This window comes from Pelecanus crispus, chromosome 18 (genome assembly GCF_030463565.1).
Source record: "Pelecanus crispus isolate bPelCri1 chromosome 18, bPelCri1.pri, whole genome shotgun sequence".
Classification (NCBI taxonomy): domain Eukaryota; kingdom Metazoa; phylum Chordata; class Aves; order Pelecaniformes; family Pelecanidae; genus Pelecanus; species Pelecanus crispus.
This window is the reverse complement of record NC_134660.1, coordinates 3,673,871-3,697,797: the sequence shown is the minus strand read 5'-3', so window position 1 is coordinate 3,697,797 and position 23,927 is coordinate 3,673,871. Positions and strand designations below refer to the sequence as shown.

At 55.9% G+C, this 23,927-nt stretch overlaps 1 protein-coding gene across 1 annotated transcript; it reads right to left on the bottom strand.

Annotated features, from left to right (window-relative positions):
• Positions 1–2,675: 2,675 nt before the first annotated feature.
• RND2 (Rho family GTPase 2) lies at positions 2,676–22,736 on the bottom strand. Its single transcript, XM_075722920.1, has 5 exons — positions 22,635–22,736; positions 22,460–22,547; positions 8,072–8,181; positions 3,832–3,966; positions 2,676–2,924 (listed from the first exon to the last, which is right to left on the bottom strand). Exons 1-5 carry the CDS (start codon positions 22,734–22,736, stop codon positions 2,676–2,678), a joined length of 684 nt encoding a protein of 227 aa, XP_075579035.1.
• Positions 22,737–23,927: the final 1,191 nt, after the last annotated feature.

The following is a 23,927-nucleotide window of genomic DNA, read 5'->3' as shown; positions in this document are numbered from 1 at the left end:
TTCATGATAAATGGTCTTGGAGGCCGTTTCACTCGCCTTAGTCTCTTGAGAGGTTTTGGTTGCCATTAATTCTGACTGGTTCTTCCAGAGCTGCCGCTGGGATGTGTGTCTTTACACTGCCACAATCCATCCCCGAGGGCCATTTGAGAAGCAAGAGCCTGGGAAGCTCAATGTACAAAAACCAAATCACCAGCAGCAGCAAGGGAAGCACCGTCGTGGACACAGCAGAGCTACCAGCCAGGGCCACTGAAGGCTGAGTTTACTTTCCGCACCAATGACCTGAGAAAAGAGGACAGCATTGCGGGGAGCTGCCAGCAGCTCAAGCCTGTCTCCGCCGAGGACCAGCTCCGCACAAACGGCGGCGCAGCACCGTCAGCATCTCCTCCCAAAGTGAGGGAGGGGAGGGTGGTCCTGCCGCAGCCCCTGGCCGGGGAGGGCAGGCAGCCCGTGCCTGGCACTTCAATCCTGCTGCTTCCCAGCTCGCTGTGTAGGCAAATGGGGTACTCGCTCTCCTGCCAAACTTGCCTGTTTGGTCTGTCACATGCCTCAGCCATCGCCCCTCCTGCTTATCTCCACTCTGGTTAAACAGCCCGACACCTGCAGTGCCTCTGCAGGCTTTGCTGGTTTTCTTGCACGTCTCCAGACCTCTCTGTGCAGGACTTGGGAGGGGAACAGGCACCCAGCTGACGTCCCAGTGAGGCTTACGTGGAAAGAAGGAAGCCATAGTGGTTATATTACACAAGCATGATGAGAACAAATGCACACAGGTTAAGAGGACTTGCTAGTGACGCTTGTGAGCCACTGATTGCTACTGTTCAAGCAGGGAGGTGGTTTTGTTCACTAATGTTTGCAAAGGCTCTGGGGAACCTGCAGAGTAAGAGAAAAGCATCGTGATGCTGAAGGCTGCTCTTGGCATAGCGCCTTGCTCGGTTTCTTTCCTCCCAGACTGCAGATGGGCATTTTCATGCTCTTGCAAACCTGCACCCAGCACAACAGCATTCAGTCATTGCTTGAGCTTTTCTTGTGCTGTTAACTCAGCTGCTCCAATTCCCCAAACAGCCTCTGTGATGCAGCTGAAGTCTAAGACCTGGGTGGGAGAGCAGACACAAAACACTAAGTCAAAAGCTATCGTCACTTGCCGCTATTGAGAGCGAGGACAGGGGCAGCTCCTGTCAGCTCAGACTGGCGGATCGGGCACAGGCAACCTGCAAATGCTCCACAGCGTTTAGGGATTCAGGATGGAGTGAGAGGGTATTCAAGGCAGGTGTTTCAGCTCCAAAATGAGTACATGCAGCTAAGTCCTCTGCGTTTTTCACTCAAGTGTATGTGTGAGTGTATTTCAAGAGCTAGAGAGACACATTAGGACACAAATAGAAGTTAGGCAGCAAGACATTTTGAGAGGATGCCTGGTTTGACTATTGAAAACGAACAGAGTCAAGCACTATGCATTTTTCCAACGATGTTTATTTGTTTTCTGTAGCCCACTGACACAGCTGGATCTGGCAATGGAGCAGATTCTTTTTTCCTTAAAGTGTCTATGTGACATTTAGTCAAGGCTAACACTGTAGTCAAAGGCATTTAGAGAGGGCAGCAGCAGAAGCAATGAGAGGTGTTGGGAGGAGACTGTACAGCAGGACAAGAGGGGCAGGGAGCACCTTCCCTCCTGCTGCCACAGTGGAGACAGGGTGCAGATAGGCGTATAATCTTTTTGGTTATCTGTACCAGACAAACACAGCACCATGCAACACAATCTGCAGCTGGAAATGGGTGGAGAGCAGGATACGGATAGTTATTGCAGTCTGCTTTTTCGGAAGCTGTGTGCCTCGGAAGCGCAGCTGCCCGTGGCAGGGAGCAGTCTGATGAGTAACCAGGCTGTCAGCAGCTGGGACACAAGCTCCCGAGTGGCATTTGCTTGCTGAAGGGAACCACAACTCTCAGGATGCATCTACTGGGACAGACCTCTCCCTTGCAGCCGGATCCACTCTGCTGCATTTCAAACGGAGTTCAAGTATCTAAAATATCGTGTAACGAGCCACCTATCTATTGTCTTTGCAGGAGGCGGATTACCATGGTGTCTCGTCAGGTTAAGGTTCCTTCCCAGGGTGCCTTCCCTCCCAGCTCTGGCCCAGACCTGCACCTTCCATGGCGACTTGCTGTCCAGCCTAGCTGAAGGCAGCCCCACCTCAAACATCATTTCTCTTCTAAAGGAAGATTGGAAGAATACCTTCTCCTGATCGCACTCCACTGCTAGCAGTTCCACCCGCCTCCCACCCTCCAGCCCGGGTCCCACACAGCCCACCACCCCAGGCCGTGTGTGCTGCGTAGCTGCACCCAGGCGCAGAGGCTGGGCCATGGGTACAGGAGGGTGGCACACACACAGGATCGCTCCCTTTTACTTTGTTTCCCCCAGTCACAGACCTTCCGGCACCTGAATACTCCTCTGCCAAGTGGTTCCTTCACCCCAAGCAGTCCGCACAGCAGCCAACCCAGAAGTCTCCACGGTGGGGGGGCGACTCGTGCACCCCAGTTTGCAGCTGGGACCTTTGCTCAGCCCTAGAGACTGAGAGAAAGGCTTTGGAAAGGCGGGCTGGCTCCTGCAGCCAGCACCATGCCCTTGTCTCAGCCAGTTACTGTACAAAATGGACAACACACACACATTATTTACAGCCTGTTTTTCACATGATGGAGCAGCTCTTGGCTCGGTCTTTCCTGATCTCTGTGTCATTCAGTAAGTCCGTCCTGCCAGGCATCTGTGATGCCCGCTTCAGTCCCCGTTTGGAGTTGCTGCGCTTCAAGTTCTTGTGCACCCTGTTGACCGAGGCAAGCGTGGTCACATGAAACACATCCCGTACGCTGTTCTCCGAGACCTTGGAGGAGCACTCTGCATAGGCCACCGCCCCAATCTGCCGTGCCAGCGCACTGCCCTGCGGTCCAGAGAGAGTGGGAGGAAGAGGGAAGACGGTTAAGGCACCAGCGCTCTGCAAGGAGCATCCTTTCACGTCACCGTCAGCCCTGTCTGTGCTGGCAGCCCTATCAGGGCACCGTGCCACAGCCGGGAGCGGCTCTCTCACAGCATTTACTCATCACCTCTGTAAATAAAGTGCAAGAGCCTGTGAGAGCACCAGACGTGAGGGTGGCCCCCCAAGCAGACAATGCTACCGGGCGCTGGACGCTGAATCACCTGCACTTTCTCGTTAACCGGTGCCACTGCTACAGCTGAGGGCCTGGACAACCCCTCTGCCCCGGACACCCAGCGGGGACCTGCTCGGCACAACATGGAGCCTGGCACAGAGCAGCCCAGCGCGCAGCCACCCCTGCACAGCACCACAGAGGCTGGGTCTCCGGGCCAGCCTGGAGCCACTGCTGGGTCCAGCGGTGGCCGCAGCAGCCCAGCAGCAGACCCTTGCACCCCCCAGCTGTGGCTTGCCCCCCCTCAGCAGCGTTGCCCCAACAAAGAACCTGAATGGAGAGTCACTTGGAGCAGACAGAGCTGCACTGAACTAGGAGATGCAGAAGGCCAACGCTCCCCTTTAGCCAGTCCAACTTGTCAAATCAGGCATCTCCGCCACCTTTGAGGAAAGACTTTTCAGCTAGTAACCAGGAGGCTGTTCAGCAGAGCATCAGGAATAAGGCAAGGTCTACCAGAGCTGGGGAGAAGAGTGCTGTAAGCACGAGCAGCTCAGAGGCCGTGAGCTGAACCAAACCAGCTTCAGACCAAGACCTGGGCACAGCGGGGTCATTTGCTGTTGAGCTTCCTTGTACTAGCAGGTCCTGCAGAAAAGTCCCTGCCTCACCTCCCTGAGCCCTACGGGGACGGCTGCTGAAACACACCTGCTCGTGCGTCACAGGGATGAGGCGCTGCTTGGAAAGCTCCCGGAGCGTGTTGAGGTCTGTCCGCATGTCCAGCTTGCAGCCGACCAGCACAATCTTCGCGTTGGGGCAGAACTCCTGAGTTTCCCCTTGCCACTGCAGAGGAGACAAGAGGGAGAAGGTGCTCAGGGGCTACTGGTGTACGAGATGCTTCAAGAGGCCCAGAGGCACCTCCACGTCAAGTTAATTTTGGCAGCAGGCAGCCTGCGAAAGGGTCAAGGTTGGAATAACAAAGGCAATCAGAGGGTCTCAGCTCGTCGCTCCCAGCCCCTTTCCAACAAGGCCAAGAGCCCCGTCCAAGATGCCCCAGCCCTGGAGGGAAGGACAGGCCAGGAGAGTCGTGCCATCAGTTCCTACCAGACAGCATCATCCAGCCAAACACCTCCATGCCTCACCGCCACGGCAGAGCCCATGAGTCTGGTCCATAGCTCCTCCTGCTCCCCCCAGCAAACGGCACTTCCCTCTCCCACAGAGGAACGACAACTGCAGCAGCCCAGGGTCCCAGCACCTCCTGACCATCAGCAGACGCTGCCAAGCCACCCTGGCCTGGCTCGTCTCTGCACAGCACCTGGAACTGGACCCATCAGGGTGCTGGAACTGCTACTGGTAGCCACCGCAACGCCGCTTTTAGGTCTCCTGCCTCGGACCTGCGGTGCCTGGTGCCAGCACTGAGGCTGGTTTTGGCCCCACTGCAGCCTGCATGCCCAGATTTCAGGAAGAGGGGAAGGGGGGCACGGGCAATGGTGGTCACCATGGTCAGCAGGGGCTCTCAGTGAGGACGCAGGCGGGGAGCGGCTCTGCAGACTGCGCTGAAGACAGGAAACACAGGGACAGCCAGCTTTCGGTGTTCTGAATACAACATGAGGCTCTAATGGGATCGGGTTCGGAAAGCAGACTTCAGAGGCCAAGACCGTGCACTCTGGTGTGTATGGCTTTTCCAAACGGGGGTCACAGCTGTTCAGAGACTGATCAGCTCATCAGGGCACTTTAATGACTGCCACAGGCAAGGATGGGAACGGTCAAATGCCTCTCGGATAACTTCATGCTCGCTTGTTCCAGATATGCCCTGCAAACCTGTTAAATCTAAGCTGCAGTCCCCTGCGCTAGGCCACGGGAGACCACTCCTGGGTATGACTGGAAAAATAATGCCCACGCAGTCTGGTGCATAGATCTGGGATTCCAAAGGTCAACCTCGCTGGACCTTTTGAACCACAGTCAGCGGGGAGCTCTTCGCACAGCACACTCATTATTTGTTTATTATTGGGAGCCACATGTTAAAGACATTAAGACATTCAGAGTGTAGATACAGCAGGGACATAAAAAATTGAAGCAATGGAAGAAGAGGGCCAGGGCAGATGTCCACTTCCTTCACACTAACGGTCCCTTTCAGAACTCCAAAAATGAGTGCCCAATGTGCAGCTAAGTGTCCGCAGCAGTAAATAAAACTACCACCGGTGACCTCCCCCGGGGGAGACCTGTAGAGTTCCATCAGCGTGTCAACACCCTGGTTACTTATCTAGTGTTTCTGAGGTAGGAGGCAGATGACAAATAGAGATTACCCCAGCTAAAGATGTCGCTTGGAATTAGCAATTTCCTGCTACACTAACTGATGGTTAAGCGTATACCCTAGGTAATTAGAAGGGGAAAGAAAACCAAGACCACAACCCGGTGTCCATAATCTGGTGGGGAAAGGAAGTGCCAAGAATGACCTGAGTGTCATTCAACCAATATCAGACCAAATCAACTGCAAAATATGGAAAGATCTTATTTTCCACCAAGAGATGGGCTCAAGTATCTCCACCATGACCCCCATTCCCTGCTGCCAGGGACTTTTGTCCACCAGGACTCACGCAAATCCCCAGCACCCGGGCAGCGCGCTGGGCTGCACAGCTTCTGGGAGATTTCTGGTGTCACAGCCGCACGGCGTCAAGGGCTAACACACCCGCAAGAGAGGGACCATGCAGTTCTTTTGGAGCTGGAATTCAAGCAATTTACCTGAAGGATGAAAATCCTTGAAGGGATTGAGCTATGGGGTCTGTTCTTACCAGGCAGAGGTCATGGCTGTCTGTAACGACATAGGGCTCCCCGGTCTATGGAGAGAGGTGCAACCCTCTTGGCACATGACTGACACATTAGGGACCCTAAGATTTGCTGCACTACCCAGACTTGTCAGGATGAAGGCACCGCTCCACAAAAACCTGCTTCGTATGAAATGAAGAGCTGCTTGTTTGCATTCTCTCAGATGGCTCCTTCCCTTCAACTGTACATGCTGTACAGGCAGCCCAGGCGTCAGAAGGGCAGCAATAATAAAGATTTCCTCTGCTGAATTAGCATTTTTGCCTGAGGCTTGAATAGGGAGTGTTATTTTCCTTATTCGCCTGATACGAAAAGCTAAAACCCATTTCAACTTCATGGTGTCTTAGGAATTTTCCTCACCTCCATAGTCTGCAAGCCTGCACCAAAGGAAACAAGGCATCTACTCAGAGGCACTTAAGAAATCCCCTGTGATTTAGGGTTTATTTTAAGTCACCGTATCAAAAAGACATTGCCTAACAGTACTCAAAGCATCTGTGAGGTTGCAGAGGGAAGACCTTGCACTGAGCAGTGCGGACTCGCAGGAAGAGCATGCAGAGACACATAAATAAATCCCAGCCCCTGCTAATTATTGATGGGTTTGCATCTCATTAAGGCACAAGTGATTTGCTTGCATTATTATTCTGCTGACTCCCAAAGTGGGCAGTGAATTCTTTCAGTCCACATGAAACACGCCTCCCTCCGCCCAGCACGCTTGCTACCCGGGACCTGCTTTGGAAACGCTGAGCCACTGACTGAGTTGTCTCAAGGGTCTTTGTCCCCTCACCAGGACAGTTCTGAGCCACAGACCCACTTCCCAGCCCTCCCAGCAGCTGAGCGAGAGGCATTTGCTTCAGCAAAACATTTGGCAAAATGCGGAGAGGCCAAGAGGGCAGTCAGTACAATGTGACTTGTTTAGGCAGTGGCCAGTCCAGCCCCGGAAGCCTGGGGCTCGCTGGGGAGAACAGCTACAGGAATCGCTATTCCGTAGTGCTTTTCACGCCTCGGTGTCTCAGGGAGCTTCACAAACAAGATGCCAGCCAAGACTCGCCCCTGGGACGGGATGCAGCCACCAGTGAGGCTCTCTGCAGCTTTGCTGCACGGCGGTGAGAGCTCACTGAATCCACAGCTCCCTGAATTTCATGGAAGGAAGCTGGGTACAGCCAGGACCAAGGGATGCAAGTGGCCAGGAGGCCATCTACCCTCTCCCCTGAGCAGCATCCTGAGTTGGGGGACTTCATGCCATCTCGGAGGAAAGCCTCACATGGGAACCTCTCCCTGCGTGCCACCTACTCCCCCAGACCTGCTGGGAGCCCAGCCAGCGGCGCTCCGCAGCAGGTCCCCAGCCCTGTGGGGCTCTCCGGGACCTGCCGGACCTGCCAGCTGGAAATATCTGCCCTGCTGAAAGGCGCTAACCTGCAGGTAGAAAACTCTCGGCTGCTAAGGCAGAGCATGGCCAGTCAGCTCTGCCAGGGCAGACGGTGTTCAGGGCCCTGCGTGCTATCCAGTCCGGTGGCATTGTGCCATCTCATTTTAGTCATTCACGGGCTTGAAATTCAGTGCCACAGCTCATTATTTTTGTTGTCAAGCTACAGGGAACTGATTGCTGTCTTTCTTACTGTGCAGATGCTGAACTGAGGGGACAGCCAAAAAACTGAGCTCTCTGCTTGCATGGAAACAGGCACCAAGGGCCACTTCTCCACTGCTGCAAGCAATTCATAGCACACTCACTGGTGGTTATGCTAACGAGAGATGCACAACGCTTCCCAAGGTCTTAATGAAAAACAGAACAAATGCCCTACATTTCTCTCTGTCCCCACATTTGCATGTGTGCATACACACAGACCCCACACACATGCTGCAAGCTACCATGAGCTACACCATTCACTGGGCTCCTTTCAAATGGAAATATCTTGCTTTCTGCACAGACCACGTAGGGATCGGCAGCAGCCGACCATCCTCGTCTGAGCATGCAAACGCCAGCCGAGGCTTGGCCACAGGGCCGGAGCTTTTAGCCCTGATGACAGCCTCAGGGAGCAGGGACCTCAGGGAGCAGAGACCTCAGGGCAGCTCCCCGTCTGCTGCAGAGGACCCACCTCGCCAGCCGGAAGGCACGCCGGGCACTCACCTTCTTGAGCACGCTGTCCAGGGTCTCTGGGCGGCTGATGTCAAAGCAGATGAGCACAGCGTCCGAGTCCGGGTAGGCCAAGGGACGGACGTTATCGTAATACGCTGAGCCTGCAGAGAGGAGCGGGAGGAGAGTGGTGAGCAGAAAGTCTCATCCCACCGACTGCTTGTTACCTGAACGGGCAGGCTGGGACCCCCAGCTCTCCCTGCCAGATCTTAAATTACAGTAAGAACTGGAGACATCACCACATGATGCAAACTGCTCTGTTGGAGATAAAGCACGTTGACCCAAGCTTTTGACCAGTGACCAGACACCATTAGGTTCAGCAGAGTTTGGTTTGCAGAGGATTTGGTGCCTTTGTTTAGGTGTGGAAGTCAGAGGTTTTGTCCTTGTGCTCTTACATTTACCCCTTTGCAGAGTGGAAATAAATGCACGTTTTGCATCCCTCTCCCGCCCCGCAGTAAGCGCCTGGCAAGTAAGAGGCGGTGGAGCTGTGCTGCCAGGGCACGTTGGCTCGCTGCAGAAAAGGGAGCTCGGAAGGGCTGTGATGCTGTAGAGCAGCACATGTTTCTCGCCGCCACTTGCGTACGTGTCCTATTACTTGTCATGCCGTTGCTGTACCACTAACGGTGGAAAGGTGTGGCTGAGAGAAGACAGGGAACGCTGCTGCTATTTTTTATCCTCTCTTGCTATCTTTACACAGGAGAGCTTGCTCACATAGACTGTGAGGAATTTAAGGCAGGTAAAAAAAGAGTTGTCTTTTGCTCTGGATTTGTGCTGGAAAAAGTCAGACAGATTCTTTTTGGTACATAAAAGATGTGACAGGATTTGGTGAACAAGCTAAAAATCGGAGGGGATGATTCTGTATTTTGCAGGATTTCTCAGTGAGCGGGCAGAGAGCCCAGCCTGAATCCTGCATGGCTTCTGCGGCACAGATGCGTGCGCACACATGCACACACACCTTCAATGCAAATTTCAGGCACTAAAGTCGTTGTCCCACAATATTTTCACTTGAAGTGCGTTCTGTGTGCGATTGTAGATGCCTCGGTAAACAGTAATGGAGCAATCAGCTCATTGCTACTTAAAAACACTGTTTCGGTTTTATATTTGGCTTTACAATGGCTTAAACTTCCTGGAGGGATGAGAAGCAGATGTTTATTTATGAAAAGGGGAAGCAGAGACACCAGAGTCCTTGTTGAATCTGCCTCCTCCGAAAGAAGGATCACCCACCCCGAGGCCGAGGAAACCGGACGCGCTTCCTGGCGTGGCCCCTTGGGATGCCCGGACCCGGCACTTTCCCACCCCGGGAGGAGGGTGGAGCACCCAGCCCGGGTGTCAGGTGGCTCCTTGATGAAGTTCAGCACCTGATGAATTATGGATGATGGCGGCTTATGTTTCCGGGAGGATGGGAATCTGCCTGGGATAAGTGTGAGAGGAGAATAGGCTGATTCTCCGCAGGGGCTCCGACCCTGGCTCTTGTCTGCACGGGGGCTCCCAACTGCTGTACAGCACAGCGGGGGGCATGGCCCCTCCAGCACAGCTCTGCACCCCAGGTGCTTTGCAAACACCCCAGATCCCTCTGCAAGCCTCAGCCAGGGGCGCAGACCCGGCTGTGACCGCTCCTTCCCCTGCCCAGAGCCCACACGGGGCAGGCTGGGGACTGGCATGCGTTGTCTTCCCAAACCCTGCCCAGCTCCAGAGACTGGCCACCCACTCTCCCCTTGACACCCGCGCACAGCAAGGTACCAGCAGCAGCCACCACTGGGACCTCCCCAGCACGGGGCTCAGGGCACGCTCCAACCAGCGCAGCCCCAGCTGCGCCCACGCAGCCCCCACGGCTGTCACGGAGCCTGGGGCGGGCACCCTGGGGTTCAACGCACGTTTGGATTCGCAGCAAAATCGGCTGCAGGTATCTCCAGCTCTTACAGACAGCCACGCTGCTGCCAGCCCGCGGGAGCAAAGGCACCTGCACCCCGTGCTCCCGTCAGCGAGAGAAGCTGCAGCCTGGGTCTCTGTCCCTGCAAAGTCACCGGGAAGAGAAGCAGTTGGGATCCAGCACAGAAGGAACAGTCCCTGATCTCTGCAGAGCCCAGCCCTCTTCCTAGAGGGAAAGTCATGTTCCCTGCATGGAAAGGAGCCAGTCCCTGCGGTACCTTGGCCAGCTCTGGGGACAGGGGATGCAGGCTGGTGCACAAGCGAGCACAGGGTGACCCTGCGTCCCAGGCGTGGAGATTTCTGACCTCGCTTCAGGCTCGAGCTGCTTCAGTTCATGACTGGCAGAGCTGGCACCAGCGAACCGCTCCCTCCCATGCTCCTGCAGCGCAGCAAGGTGACCCAGCTCCCACTGAGGACGAGGCCGCTTTGGAAGGCAGCACCAAGCTCAGTAGCACCGAGCTCCCCTTCGGACTCAGTTTTCAGTCTTGTGCCTGGTGTGGGTTTACCTGACGGGATGTGAGATCCAGCACTGATCTGCACGCTTGGATTTGCTGGTTCCTTTATCTGAGCCATGCCCGCTCCCCCACGCGTGTAAGGGTGTCTGCCTCCAGACAGGGACCCCCAGCACACGCTGGAGGAAAGCGTTCCCACACGCATCCTCTCCCTGCAGCTCCTCAGCTTTACATAAACACTGCAGATAAATCTACCCCCTCCCAGCCCAGGAATGCTCCTTTTGTAGAGGTGGTTTTGGCTCCATTCAGCACAGACTTTGCCACAGCAAACTGTATCATAGCAACCTGCTGCTCCCCTCAGCAGCCAGCCAGCTCCTCGGCCGAGAGCCTGCCCGCCGGTGCGCAGCGGAGCACAGCCCCTCGGTCATCCCGCAGAACCACCGCTGTCCCCACCCCGCTGCCAGGAATACTGCTCTCGCCACCGGACTACGGGTGGAAAGACCCTTGTGCTGGCGGGAGGAGGTGAGGGAAGGGATGCACGAGATCGAGAGCCTCATTTTCTCAATGAGATCAAAATTGCCTTCGTGTTCATTAAGTTCCTGCTCCGACGCCAAAGCGCAGGAGCAGCGCCTGACACCTTCGCTGGTAGTTCAGTTCACTGGCTGCTCCGGCAGCGGGTAACCCGGTGCCCATGGCCTCGGCTGCAGAAGCCTCTGCCCCACCCCAGGAGACTGATGGAGACCGATGGTCAGTGCCGCCCCGCAGGCAGGAGCACTGCTGTGTTCCACCTTCCTTTGGAGATGTCTTTACCAAATCAAGAAATTCTGTTTGGGGGATTATTCTTCTAGGGTTTGCATCTATTATTTTTTCCTTGAGTACGACAATCTAAAAAAAAAAAAAAAAAAACACCTAAAACACAAAAGCCTCAGTTCCCTCAACTCCAGGTCTTCAGTTTTATTGCTTCTGAGCACTTGACATCTTTCAGATATTCCAGCAAGACACCCCAGAGACCCACAGTCTGGCACTTCCGAACACACACGCACCCAAGGCTTGTGTGTCTGCAGATCCAGCCTTCCTTTACTGCATGAGTCATTCTCCCACTTGGCACCCAGGTTTGCAAGAAACAGGACCTATGTGCATCTGTTCATGATTAAAGAGATAAAATTGGAGCAAGCCAAAAACCAGCTGAAAAATAAAATCCACGTGGTTGTTGTCTGAAATTCAGGGGCGGATAAAGTCATGAGTAGCTCCTCTTGCTTATCAGCTGGCAACCCCTCGAAATGCCTGGCACTGTGATTCAGGGATGCCGCTCTCGGGCAGGGGACTGAAATGTGCTGTTTCATCTATACCAACATAGTGTTAATCTTCATTTGTTCCTTATTAGCTGTTCTGAGAGATAATGAGCCTCCTCACACGGGCACCCTCCATCCAACAATAGCACATTACAAACCAGGAAAGCAAATAAGCATGCAGAGCCATGATCTGCTCTGCAAGGGGCTCCCGCAACCCCAGCCAGCTCTGGCTTGAAACAGAGACGAGCACTGCCAAGACCTAAATTTTTCAGCATCGCACTCGTCTCAGAGGGCTCACTGTAAACTCTCCCGACAGAGCCAGCAACGCTGCGGCGCATGCTGCTTTCTGCAGGGACAGCCAAGAACATCCTTCACAGAATGAAGCAGAAATTCATCCCAGCTTTCTGGAGTGCTGCATCGACAAACCCAAAGAGCTTCGGGTTGCCTCCCCGCACAGCGGTGCCAGACGAGCAGCAGCCTTTAGAGACTACAGAGGATGTTTTCTTTGCTAGCCAAATCCCACCGCCGGTTCAGCCAAGCCTTTGTCCGGAGGACAAAGCTGTCAAAGCAGGGCCAAGGTGCAGCTGTCTCAGTATCCTCTCCCCACGCATGGCAAGAAGCCCCGTACCACGTCTCAGCCAGCATCAGACACGAGGAGACTATGCCCTCCGCTGCCAGGGGTCCAAACCGCCCTTCACCGAGCTTCTCCAGCCGCGCGGCCCTCCGGCGCTTCCCAAGACGGGGGCTCAAACCCTTCGGAGCTGCTGTGCACCAGCACACATGCTCAGCGTTTCCTGAGGTTAAGCAGGGCTTTCTGGAGCTGAATTCACAGCTCTAAGCGGCCTTTTGTTGCCAAGAAATTTATCCAAGTGACTGGTCACTAGAGGCAAAGGCCCTGCGTGCAGAGGCATGGCTCCGAGCCCCCTTCCCACCTCCCCAGGCCGGGCAGGGACCCCTCAGGCAGCTGCAGCGGAGGCCTGGGGTGGGAGCGGACGCTGCCGCTCAGTCACCGCGTGCTTTCCCCACCTGAGCGCTCCAGACCTGGTTAAAATTCCATGAGGTGCCAGGGAATGTAACGGCTTTCATGACTAGTCGTTCCTCTGGCAGGGCAGATGATGATGACGGTGTTAATAATAATAATAATATATTTTATTTATATCACACCTTTAAGACTGAAAAGGAAAACTCTGTACACTCCACAGACGTGCTGGGCAGGGAACGACCCACCCAGCTGCTCCTGGATGGGACTGCGGCCATGCCGAAAGCTGCTGCTGGGGCAGGGGATGGCAGCAGCCCAGGCGGCTCCTGGCCCTCCTGGCCCTGCCAGCTGGGTGCCCCCCACCCTGCCCCTCACCCAGCTCCGCCGGAGAGGCTGAGCTCCGGGGTAAGGCCTTGGAAGGGGCTCTCCCAGCGCAGGCAGCCATTTGCATGAGAAAGGCACACGTCCCCTGTTACAGCCCGGCTATTGTCTCCTCCCAGGGCCCGTCAAGGGGAAAGCATAAAAATGCTCGCTTGAAAACCTGGCCGTGAATGAAAGGCCAGAAGTGGCAGCTGTCCCAGACACCCCGGTACGGAGAGGCGAGGCCAGTCCCCATGGTGAGCCCGCAAAAATCTCGGCTGGTTTTCTGAGACGTCCAGGACGCTCCAGAGCTGCCATTTCCTCTGCAGATGCAACAAGAGGGCACGGAGTCACCCTAAAATATTTCCCACTGCTAGAAAAGGGGAAATCAGCCCAGAGAAACAATGGCAGAGTTTACAGCGGAGGGGGAAGAGGAATTCAGCCTCAGGGAACACTGGAGAGCAGCAGTTAAACAACACCAAAGGTCATGCCCGGTCCCTTTATCCTACTGGGGACAGACTACGAAAGAAATTTTTCTTCCGTGGTCCTTTTACTCAACTTAGCTGAGCCATACAACAGCCCAGCCAGCCCCTGTGGGAAGGGGCAGGTCACGGACCACCTGAGCACACCACGGGCTCGGATCTCCGTTTGCGAGGGTGAAGCCGCCCGTGCGGACACGTCACTCGTGCTCACCAGCAGCCGCCGAGCCCGCGGCCACCTCCACCTCCTGCGTGGCCCGCGACACGGCTCCAGCAGCAGTCTCCCTGGGGAGACTCTCGCACGATCCCCCAAGACATCTCCTCCTGCAAGGCATCCCATCGGAGCCAGGGAGCTGGGCCTGCCAGAGCCCAGGAACAGGCGAAGCCACAACAGGGCTCCTCAGAGACGATCTCTCACTACGGACGAACCGCAAGCATGGTAAACTCTGCAAGACACAGGTCCCCGCCTTTAAGATTCTAGTTGCCTTTATAAAGGCAGAAGGCAATGTTTGAAGAGCAATAGCTCAGTGTGCCTGGCATACAAGAGACCAGAACATGCAAATGACCTCCTCATTCCCTGTATCATTAGCGCTGATGGGCTTTCTAAACAGGAGACTGGGCAATTAGCCATTGCAGCCTCCCAGAGTGCAATAGCTGCACGTCAGGGAGACAATGATCTGAACCATCACGAGTTCAGAGACCGACTTCATCCTCCCAGTGTGAAATCAGACCCTCTCTCCTGAAAGAAAACCAGAGGATTTTTTTGTTTGAAGATTGATAAACTGCAGCAATATTCCTGAGCACCCTGCAGGTCCCCACTCAGCCGGGGCTCAGAGACATGTTAAGGATCCCTGACCCTGCCTGGCTGATTATTGTCTGGAAGGGGAGGATAATGCAGATCCCACTGATAGAAAAAAACATGTTTCTGACACTAATATAGTGCTCATTAGAGTCCAGCCCAGAAAAGTGACAAGTGGCAGAGACAGGAATTAAAGTACTGGTGGCAGACTCAGAGACACTGGTAACGACGGGCTCTGGCAGTACCGTGGTCCAAAGCCCAGACCCGAGAGCTCCAGGGCTGCAATTACAAAAGAAGCAGCAATTAGTGACATTAGCCATTAAAGTGAGTGGCACTAAGAGCAAAGCAGACCTGTCGAAATAGTCAAACAGAGCCGCCATCGGGCCAAGTTCCGCTGCGCAGCGAAGACCTGGCTGTCCGCACGCGAAATGCCAGGCTGAAAAACACGTAGTGCTACCGCTGCCAGCACCAAGGTGCCCTGCGCTGCTCCGGGTTCCCCGGCTCTGCCCACAGCAGCACCACAGCCAGGCAAAGCCGGCTGCGGTTTCTCTCCGAGAGGCATCTCCAGCCCAGCCCGAGGGGCAGAGCTTTTACCAGGATAACCCCTGTCCGCACAGAACACCCTCCCGTGGCAGGCTTTGCCACAAAAGGAGATCCCGCCATCCTTACAGGCAACGCCTCAGGAAGGTTCTAGCCAAGTGAAGGTCGCAATTTGTTCTTCAGAAGTTAGGGTATGACAGAGCCTCACGATGGGGAGGGCCCCAACTCTCTGACCCTGACGGGCAACAAGGTCAGGGTCAACGAGTTGTCTTGAAATGACACAAAGCCCTGGCTGCCAGAGAGGAAGCGGGCAAACAAGGAGAGACGAGGCATCCCGCCAAAGCTGGAGGGAGACAGAAGGCAGCAGAGGGAACTGCCGGCCACTCCTGCAACTACCCCTAGTCCAGCCCTCCGAGGGACACCGAACATGGCACGGCCATCAGCCCCGGGACTTCTACAAGCTTCTCTCATGGCTGGAGCATGTTTCTCTTGCTTGTGCAACATCGCTGCAAAACGTTGAAGTGTAGGAAAGGAGGAAACGGTTCCATGACATGGAACAAGCAACCGTCTGGAAAGTGCATGACTGAAACAACAGCTAATCAGCTTGGACAATTAACCTCTGCTCCTAATTCTTACGATGCACGTACAAAAATGAGTAAATTACTAAACAGCCCAGCTGGCGTACCTTCAGGATGGACATGATCAGGGTGAGGGGAATGGTATTTGCATGGGCTGAGGTGGCATTTCTGGGCCCCTCTCCAGATCTTATTACTGGAAACCTGTCACTCAGGAGGAGGCTGTTCTGCTGGATTTACTGGCAGAGGAATCCCCAGCTCAGGCAGGCACAGGGTGCTTCTGCCTTATCCAGATCCTGTGCCCTGTCCCACATACGCAGCTCACAGAGGTTCAGAGGAGCTGGCCCAGATGCAACCCTCAACTCTGGCAATTGGGAGGCAGCTCTGGAAGCTCCTTGCAGAAGTGCTGGCATCTCTGGGGGCGCATCACCGAGTGTCTGGGGTGGGAGGGCGGGGGCTGCAGAGGCAGCCTGAGTAGCTCGTCCAGGCTTCTCACAAGCATGCTGGAAATCACGCCTGTGGCAGCTGACAAGGGAGACAAATGGGAGCCAGAAGTCTCTTCCTGGCACTCCTGCCATGTCACAAGGGCAGTTGGCATTGCCATAACCTGCCTGTCATCCCTTCTATGGGGCACAACAAGGACTAGGAGTGGCAACCGATTCCCCCAGCACAGCCAGCACACGCTCTGGCTTTGGGGAACACGGCCAAGGGCTGAACGAACACAATTATCTTTATGAAATGTTGCGCATTTCAGGTTTGCTGTGCATAAGCAGCAGATCCCTCCCTGACTGCTCAGCTACCAGATAAGGTTTCTCCCTACAGGGAAGGCTCGGCCTGTACACTTGTGAAGTTTAATCGAGTGGAGATTTTATCTTCAGAAGCTGGCGCAAAAGGAACGCTGCATCCATGTCCTCACCGCACGCACGGGGCCCGGGGCGCACGCCAACCGGCTCCTTCAGAGCTCTCCCTCCCACAAAGCCTCCTGCCGTCCCCATCAGCCGTGCCAAAGCACACTAGCACTGTTTGGTGGGGCGAGAGGGGCATCCTTGGCACCACGCTGGGTGAGGGCTGTTAGAGAGTCAAGCCATCACAGGCAGAGGACGGGGTGTGACTGCCCCGCTCCAGGGAGTTTCTGCTGGTCTGTTTATGTGACTGCCTCAATAAGGAGCTTCCATTTGCCCTAAACACACATTAAATCAGCATTAAAGCAGCATCAGGAGGTGCCACAGGTGCCAGAGAGCAGCCAGAATGACAGAAGAAACGGGGAGAGCAGAGTGGTGCTGTCCTTGCCCACAGGAGAGAGCGGATCAGCTCCGTGCTGTGGGACAGGGGTTGCAACAGAGCAAGGAACAAATCCACCCCACAGCAAGCCCTTCCTTGCCTCCAAGGTTGCAGCAGCCAGCAGGGTCAGCTGGTTGTTGCTAACGGCACCATTCCTACTCAGCACCCCCCGTGACTCCCAGGACTCCCCACAGATTCGGAGCCTCTTGGATCCGTAGGGGAGAAGGGACGGATGCTGCCACAGGGCACGCTGCCCTTGCTGCAGGAGAAGCAACCTCCATCCCTGAGCGACACAGCATCGCAGCACCCCCGCACCATGCCCAGCCCAGCAAGACGATCCTCCCGGGGACTGTCACGGCATGGCACGGCATGGCATGTCACGGCACATCATGTCTTCTCAGGTCCATCCTCCACCCACCCCAGCATAAGCATATCTGCTGCTGTTTCTGCTGCAACTCTTTCAACTTCTGTCTGACTGGTTACTGACCTGCCTGAGAATGTGACCCAGCTGCACATATTTTTAGGCTTAACTATGTATTTGTGCTGAGGCAGAACACAAGTATGCTGGTTTCAGGCTCCCAGCCTCAACAGGGAGCATGGGAGGAGCTATTTCGGTATGGAAAGGGCAGCTCCACATTTTTTCTCTGCCTCAGAGTGCAAGTGGCATTGAACTCTTCCCAAGACAGAACTTGCTCTTGCACTTTGGAAGAGGCAGCCATGGCAATCCCAGAGCCACACACTGGGAATTCAGGCACAGCCAGCCTCAGCATCCATGGAGATGCCATCGCTAAACTCGGCCCCTTTCTAGCTCTCTAATCTCATCAACATTCCTCGGTAGTTCCCCTAAAAAAGGATCTGTTATCGCAGCCTGTAGGTTCCCACACAGGCCATACCAAGGCAGACTGTTTGCTGAGTACAGGCAAAGAGGGAGGCGGAGGGGGATTTGCAACTCACAGTGTTATTCTTGTCTTGAAAGCACATCTGCGTAAGAGACAGAAGCCCCGGCGAAGGACTGGCAGCCGCGCAACTCCCCTGTGGCGAGCTGCAGCACAGAGGGGGGCAAAGTGGCGCTGCTAAACCTGGGGGCCCTGATCTTTGCGATGTCGCAGGTTGCGGTGGACACTGCGGCTCTCGGCAGCGGTGCGTCCTGCTGGTCCACAAAGGACAGAAAAGTCCTCTCCAGCAGCTTTCCAAGGTGGCAACGATCATGTGCAAGGCACAACGCCAGGCCTGGGCCTCCCCCTGAGCCACTGGCACAGATGCCCCTACCAGAAACGGGCAGCTCTACTCTGCACCGGGATCCGCATCAGCAAAAGATGCACCAAGCAGATAAACGGCCTCACATCGCTGCTCTGCCTGCACTTTGAGGCCACAGGCACAGAAGGCAGGCAGAGCCTCCCGGCACAAAGGGGTGCGAACCAAAAGCAAAGAACTGAGCGCAGGCTGCCATGCACAGAGTAGCTTCCTCCGCGTTACTATTGGAAACAAAACAAAACCCACCGAGGTACAGGGCAAGGCCTCAGACCTGCCGGCACCGACGCTGTAGCACGCTGGCCTTGCCGAGGCATCGGGCAGCAGCGTTGCCTGAGCCCCTCTCCGACCCTGCTGGTAACCAGCACCGGGGAAGGGGCTCTGCGGGGCCGCCGGTGCGGTGGGCAGCGGGTGGGACGAGTGGGGACCTCGGGCCAGTCCGGAGCCGTGGGCAGCGAGCCCGCTGGCAATGCCCGAGTCACCGTGGGAATGCACCGAGAGCCGGTCCCTGGGAAAAGGAGGTCAGCCGGCGCTGGACGCTCTCCCCACTGGAGACCTGCTGAGCACCGCAGAGGCTCCGCTCCAGGCCAACGCCTCCCAGAGCGGGGCAGACCCACGGACACTCCCCGAATCCACAGGGAACACAGATACTGCATCGCTGAGGAAAACCTACCCGCCCGGTGCACACCTCGTGGTAATTGCACTCCCTCTCGCACCTCTGAAGCATGGAAATGAAACTCGCCTACTCTTTGCAAAGCATTGCTAGTGATCACAAAACCATCCGCCCTTCCTCCACCCGGCCGCAAGGAAGAAAGCTCTTCCTGACGGGTCTGGGGCACCGGCGCTGCGGGTCTGGGAGGCACCCAGCCCTTTGGGAACAGCACTCCCAAGCCATCAGGCATCCCGTCGAACTGGAGTTTCCCCTCGCCACAAGATACCGGCGCCACGCGGAGGAGTCGTTTCTGTGCCGAGCGCATTGGGCCAACAGGCAGCACAGAAAGAATTTGCCAGAACGGGAGCACGAAGAGCAGCAAAGCACCGTGCCCTCCCTAAGGCTCACGAGCAGAGGTGCCAGGGCACAGCAGCTCCCCGGAGCCGGCACCCTGTGCACCCTGTACGGCAGGCGGGCTCCGCACCCCTGCCCTCTCACACAAAGATGTCAAACTGCTTTTTAGTGGGGGCTTTAGAAAACGGCACGTAGCGCAGGATTTCAGGGGGACAGGAGGGATGGGACATCCCTGCTGTGCTGTAAAATGGCACCTGAAGCAATTTCACTCCCAGCTTGCCCCAAGGTGGGACCAACTTACACAGAAACAAACATGAAACGCCACCAGCACCTGCAGATGACGGGCAAGGGGTCAAGCTCAAACTCGGTTCACTTTTCTCCCTGGTAGGTTCCTAGATCTCAGGCACTTCAGACGGTGCAGAGTCCTCGCATTTGCCCTGTCTGAGCGGCACAGATTTCATCCTCGTGAAGGATTCTCAGTGCTGGAAACTCTCCAGAGTCACCCTCCAGCCTCAGAAAAACTGATCAATGGACAAAGGGTTAGAAGACATTTAAAGGAAATCCGAGGTACAATTTGGGAGCCATTCAGTTCCCCATCACTTCTGTCCACCCTATGGCAATATTTCTCTAACTTGATTTACTGCCTGCTGCTAATGTCATAGCCTGCATTTGCCACTTAGCAGGAGGGGCAAATTCAGCCTGAAAGGCTGCATTTTCCAACGCACTTGTATCAGCCGGTACTACCAGCCCCAGGGAGCAGACAACATCCCCGTTTGTGCAGAGATTACCAACGGGACTTCTGAGCGGCCAGGTAGGCTGTGGCCACGCTCGGTGGCAATAAAGGGAGTTTTCCAGGCAGACTGCTCTTGCCCCAACACCCATTGCTGGGTGATGCTCAGCTCACCCTGCGCAGCTTCCAGAGCCTCCGACCACTTTCATGACTAACTAGGAGGCAGGGGGGAATTAAAAAAAAAAATAAAATCAATAGTCAGTTCCTCTGTCCAGCTCTCTCTTCTGATTTCTGGAGGAGACTTTCAGTTCCAATTACTTATCTAAGAGATGGCAAGTGTTTAAAATCTAAAGGGCAATCTTGACAGGAGGAGGGGAGCAGTTTCCCAGCACGTCCCTTCCCGCTCTTGCGGGGATGGAATTTATCATGAACAATAAGTCCTTGCATGCGAAGCTGCTTAAAAGAGACAGGAGGTAGCAGAGAGACAAGGGGAAAGTGCAGCCCAGCGCCTGTCATTCTGCATGAGGAGGGCAATTAGCCACTCTCAATCCCTTCAGCTCAGCTGGTTCAATGCACTATTGTGCAAAAGTTCTTTTACCAAAGCTCCTGTTTACAAGTGTCTCCGAAGGGAAGTGGAAATTCAACAGCAGCCTGCAGTCTACAGCTAAAAATATGAGTTTGATTACCAGGGAAAATTGCTGTGTATCGTTTTGCAGGACTGTTTATTGAAGAACTAGCTCCTGTGTATTTCAAATTAAAGCTGCAACAGAAGGGAATTTATCTGGAAAACTATCTAGTGAACTCTATCTACAACAAAGCTGTTAAAAAGGTCTTACATGTTTCATAAGGAGAAGGGAGAAAGAATCAAAGTCCATTTTCTCTTGGCTAGAGAGATAAACACTAGAAAAACTTATATCTTTTGCTGAAAAGGGTAAAAATGAATGCATGACAACATCAGATGCAGGTATCAGATACATATACACGGCTTTAAAGACTTTTTATCGTGTCCTTTTCTTTTAACATTTGTAAGATCAAAGCCAAACATTCTGGAGAATTCCTAAAAAGCAGACAATGTATCAAACGTGCTTCTGCACCCTCAAAAGGTGAAGTTTTTCACGTCAAATACAGACACTCGGAGCAAAGCCGTGCAGTGCCTAACAAAGATACCCCACCCAGCCCCTTTTGGCAGGCTGCACAGGTCCCCGGTTTGGAACACCCCCCCTCGGCCACAGAGGCGATCAAGCTGTGGGTGCACACACGAGCGCACCCCGGTGACACGCGGGGTCGGCCACCCCGCACTCCCAGCACACCCCGATCCAGACTCACCCCGTCGGAGCAGCTCCAGGAAACCCTCTGCAGGGAAAGCCCCCGGGTCGACCAGGATGGCTTCACCGTTACCACGTCTGAGGGACTTCACGCAGACACGTCAGCCCAGCACCATCCACCAGGCAATGACTTCCACGTCGTGGCCACCCTTCGGTGCTTCAAGCCCAGCTCACAGGCAAACGCGGAGAGCCAACGCTTCATCCACGGCTCCAGCACCAAGAGCTGCCCTACGAGCCAGCATCCTTGTGGCTCGCATCGCAGCGCACATCGTGCGGGCAAAGCAAAAGACCCCTTTTTGTCTCAGGGAATAAAAAGCAGCAAAAGCCACAGGTCTCCTGGGTCAGGAAGCTCCAGATCAGACTCAACAAACACATTTTATACATTAGAGCTAGTCCAAGACTCAGTAAAGCCACTACTCTAGGTAGAGCTGTGCTGATCCTACAGCTGTAATTTGATGGATGTAAAATTACAGCAAGGAATTTGAGTGTGCGAGAGCAAAGAAAGTCCTAGGTCATATTTTAACTTACTACCGCTCTTGGACACTGAGAGGACTTTATTTGTCCTAAGGACTCCAGAAATTACGGGGAAAGAGCATCACCCAGCCAGTGCTGTACGTACACCGACAGAGCACGGCATTCAGCCGCACCGTGTGTACGCGACAGTCCGAAAAGGCTGCCAGAGGGATATTAAAAGGTGCACCCGAACTTTGCTGGATGCCAATATTTTTGTTAGCTCTGCATCAAGCACTTCACTTGCAACTCCTCACGCCTCCACAGAAAGACAGCGTGAAGTTTGGGAAGGGTCTCGGTGGGCTGGGACAGCTGTGCCTCAGGCTTCGTGCAGAAACACAACTGAGGGCACAAAGAGGCAAAACCAAACCAAAAAAAAAACCAAAAAAAAACAAAAAAAAAAACCCAAAAAAACTCAAACCAACCCCAAAGAACCCCAGACGCTGTGTCGCAGAGCGATGAAAGGACAGCGCGTTCCCAGGGCGCATTCCTCTCCAAGGTGAGGTCTCCCTTCCCAAGCTGCGCCTTGGCTCGTCCCCGGCCTCACCTCGCACCCCAGAGCCGCTTTGGTCGTTACCGGGCTGCACGGCTCCGGGCGCGGATGCTAACGCGAATGCAGCACCTAAAGGCAGCGCCGGGCCGTGCCCGGGAGACCGCGCGGCGCGGGCTGCGGGAAAGGAGAGCGGAACGCCCAGGGCGGCGACCCCGGGCAACGACCCCGCGGCGGCGGCGGGGCTGGGGGCCGGGAAGCTCGGAGGCTGCCGGAGCGCCGGGCCCGGCCCGGGGTGCGGGGGCTCCGGGGAGGGGGAAGCCCTCGGCCGGAGGGACGAGCCCGGCCCCGCCGCCCCCCGCCCCCACCGAGCCCCCGGCCCACCTGAGGTGTCCCACATGTTGAGCTCGGTGCGCTGCTTGTCGATCTCGAAGCTGGCCGTGTAGTTCTCGAAGACGGTGGGCACGTAGCTCTGCGGGGGGAGGACGGAGGGGAGAGCAGAGGTTGAGGCCAGCCCAGCCCAGCCCGCCCGCCGCCCGCCCGCCGCCCGCCGCCGCACCTCGGGGTAGCAGTCCTTGGCGAAGACGTGCAGCAGCGCTGTCTTGCCGCACTGCGTGTCCCCCACCACCACGATCTTGCAACGCGCCAGGTGCCCCTCCATGGTGCGGGGCCGCGCCGCCCGCGCCCGCCGCTTTACCGGGACGGCCCCGGCCTGGCCGCGCCCCCGGCCCCGACGGCACCAACCAGGCGCGGAGCGGAGCCGGCGCTGGGCAGGGCCGCGCCGCCACGGCCGCCCCCGGCCGCCTCCCGCCGGCCGCGGCCCCCGGAGCCGCCCCCGCCGCCCCCTCGGGGCGTCCCCGGCCCGCGTCCCCCCCCCCCCCCCCCGCCCCGAGGCGGCGTGTGCGGCAGCGGGGCCTCTCCCGGGACCGGGACCGGGACCGGGCACGGCCCCGCCGGGGGCTGCCCCCCCCGCCCGCTGCCCCGCTGCCCCGCTGCTCCGCTGCCCCGCTGCCCCGCCACCGCAGCGCGGCGGGAGGGCTCGGCCCGGAGCCCCGGGGCGGCCGGAGCCCCCGCACCCGGCTGCCGAGGGCTGCAGGCAGGGCACGGCTCCGCACCGGCGGCGGCAGCAGCCCCGCAGCCGTCGTTCCCTGCAGGGTTGGTGCCCCGCTCCCCACCGGGCTCTGCCAGCCCTGGCACTGCTAAAGGAACGCGACTTGTTCCCCCGAGGAATTTGGCAGAAAGGGGAACACGCGGCGTTTTAGCCAGCTCTGCGCCAGTTTTAAGAACCCCGTGTCTCCGGTGTCCGTGACCAAGTTGCGTTGGCGAGGAGGAGACCGACCTTTTGTACAGGCTGCACCACCCCGGGCCTGGCTTCTGCACGCAAAGAGGGCGGCATTTTCTGCTTTCCATTCCTCCCCGCGTACGGACAGTGCGCCTATAAATTACAGGCAGTGATTTCCATTAGCAGAGCTATTGAAAAAGGAAGGGCTCCTCGACTGCTACTATTTTGCTGGCCGTATTGCAGAAAGGTTTACCGTAACGGCAAACTTTCATTTGTCAGAGACAAGCTGTCTGTCACAAAATGCAGTAAAAATAGAGACAATGAAGACAAAGCGAGTCTGAAGAAGTGGAAATTAAAATGTTTTGGCAGTGAAACCGGATTTATTAATGGACTGAGGGGGCAGTTTGTTTTTGCTGAAATCGCAGTCATTTTTCATATATAAATATTGGTGCTGAGCATGAAGTAGGATGAGTAAAGAACAGACATGGTGCAAGGCGTGGTGTCACACAGATACCCGGCGGTTTTGCGCGCTGCTTTGCTTTCTGCTGGGCCTGCCAGCCAAGCACCAGC

Bases quoted from the DNA above. Each gene is read 5' to 3' on its own strand.
- RND2 (XM_075722920.1), bottom strand. From the start codon at position 22,736: ATGGAGGGGCACCTGGCGCGTTGCAAGATCGTGGTGGTGGGGGACACG. The intron at 22,548-22,634 runs GTGCGGCGGCGG...CTCCCCCCGCAG, and splicing joins CCAAGGACTGCTACCCCGAG to AGCTACGTGCCCACCGTCTT. The intron at 8,182-22,459 runs GTGGGCCGGGGG...TCCTCTCTGCAG, and splicing joins CAACATGTGGGACACCTCAG to GCTCAGCGTATTACGATAAC.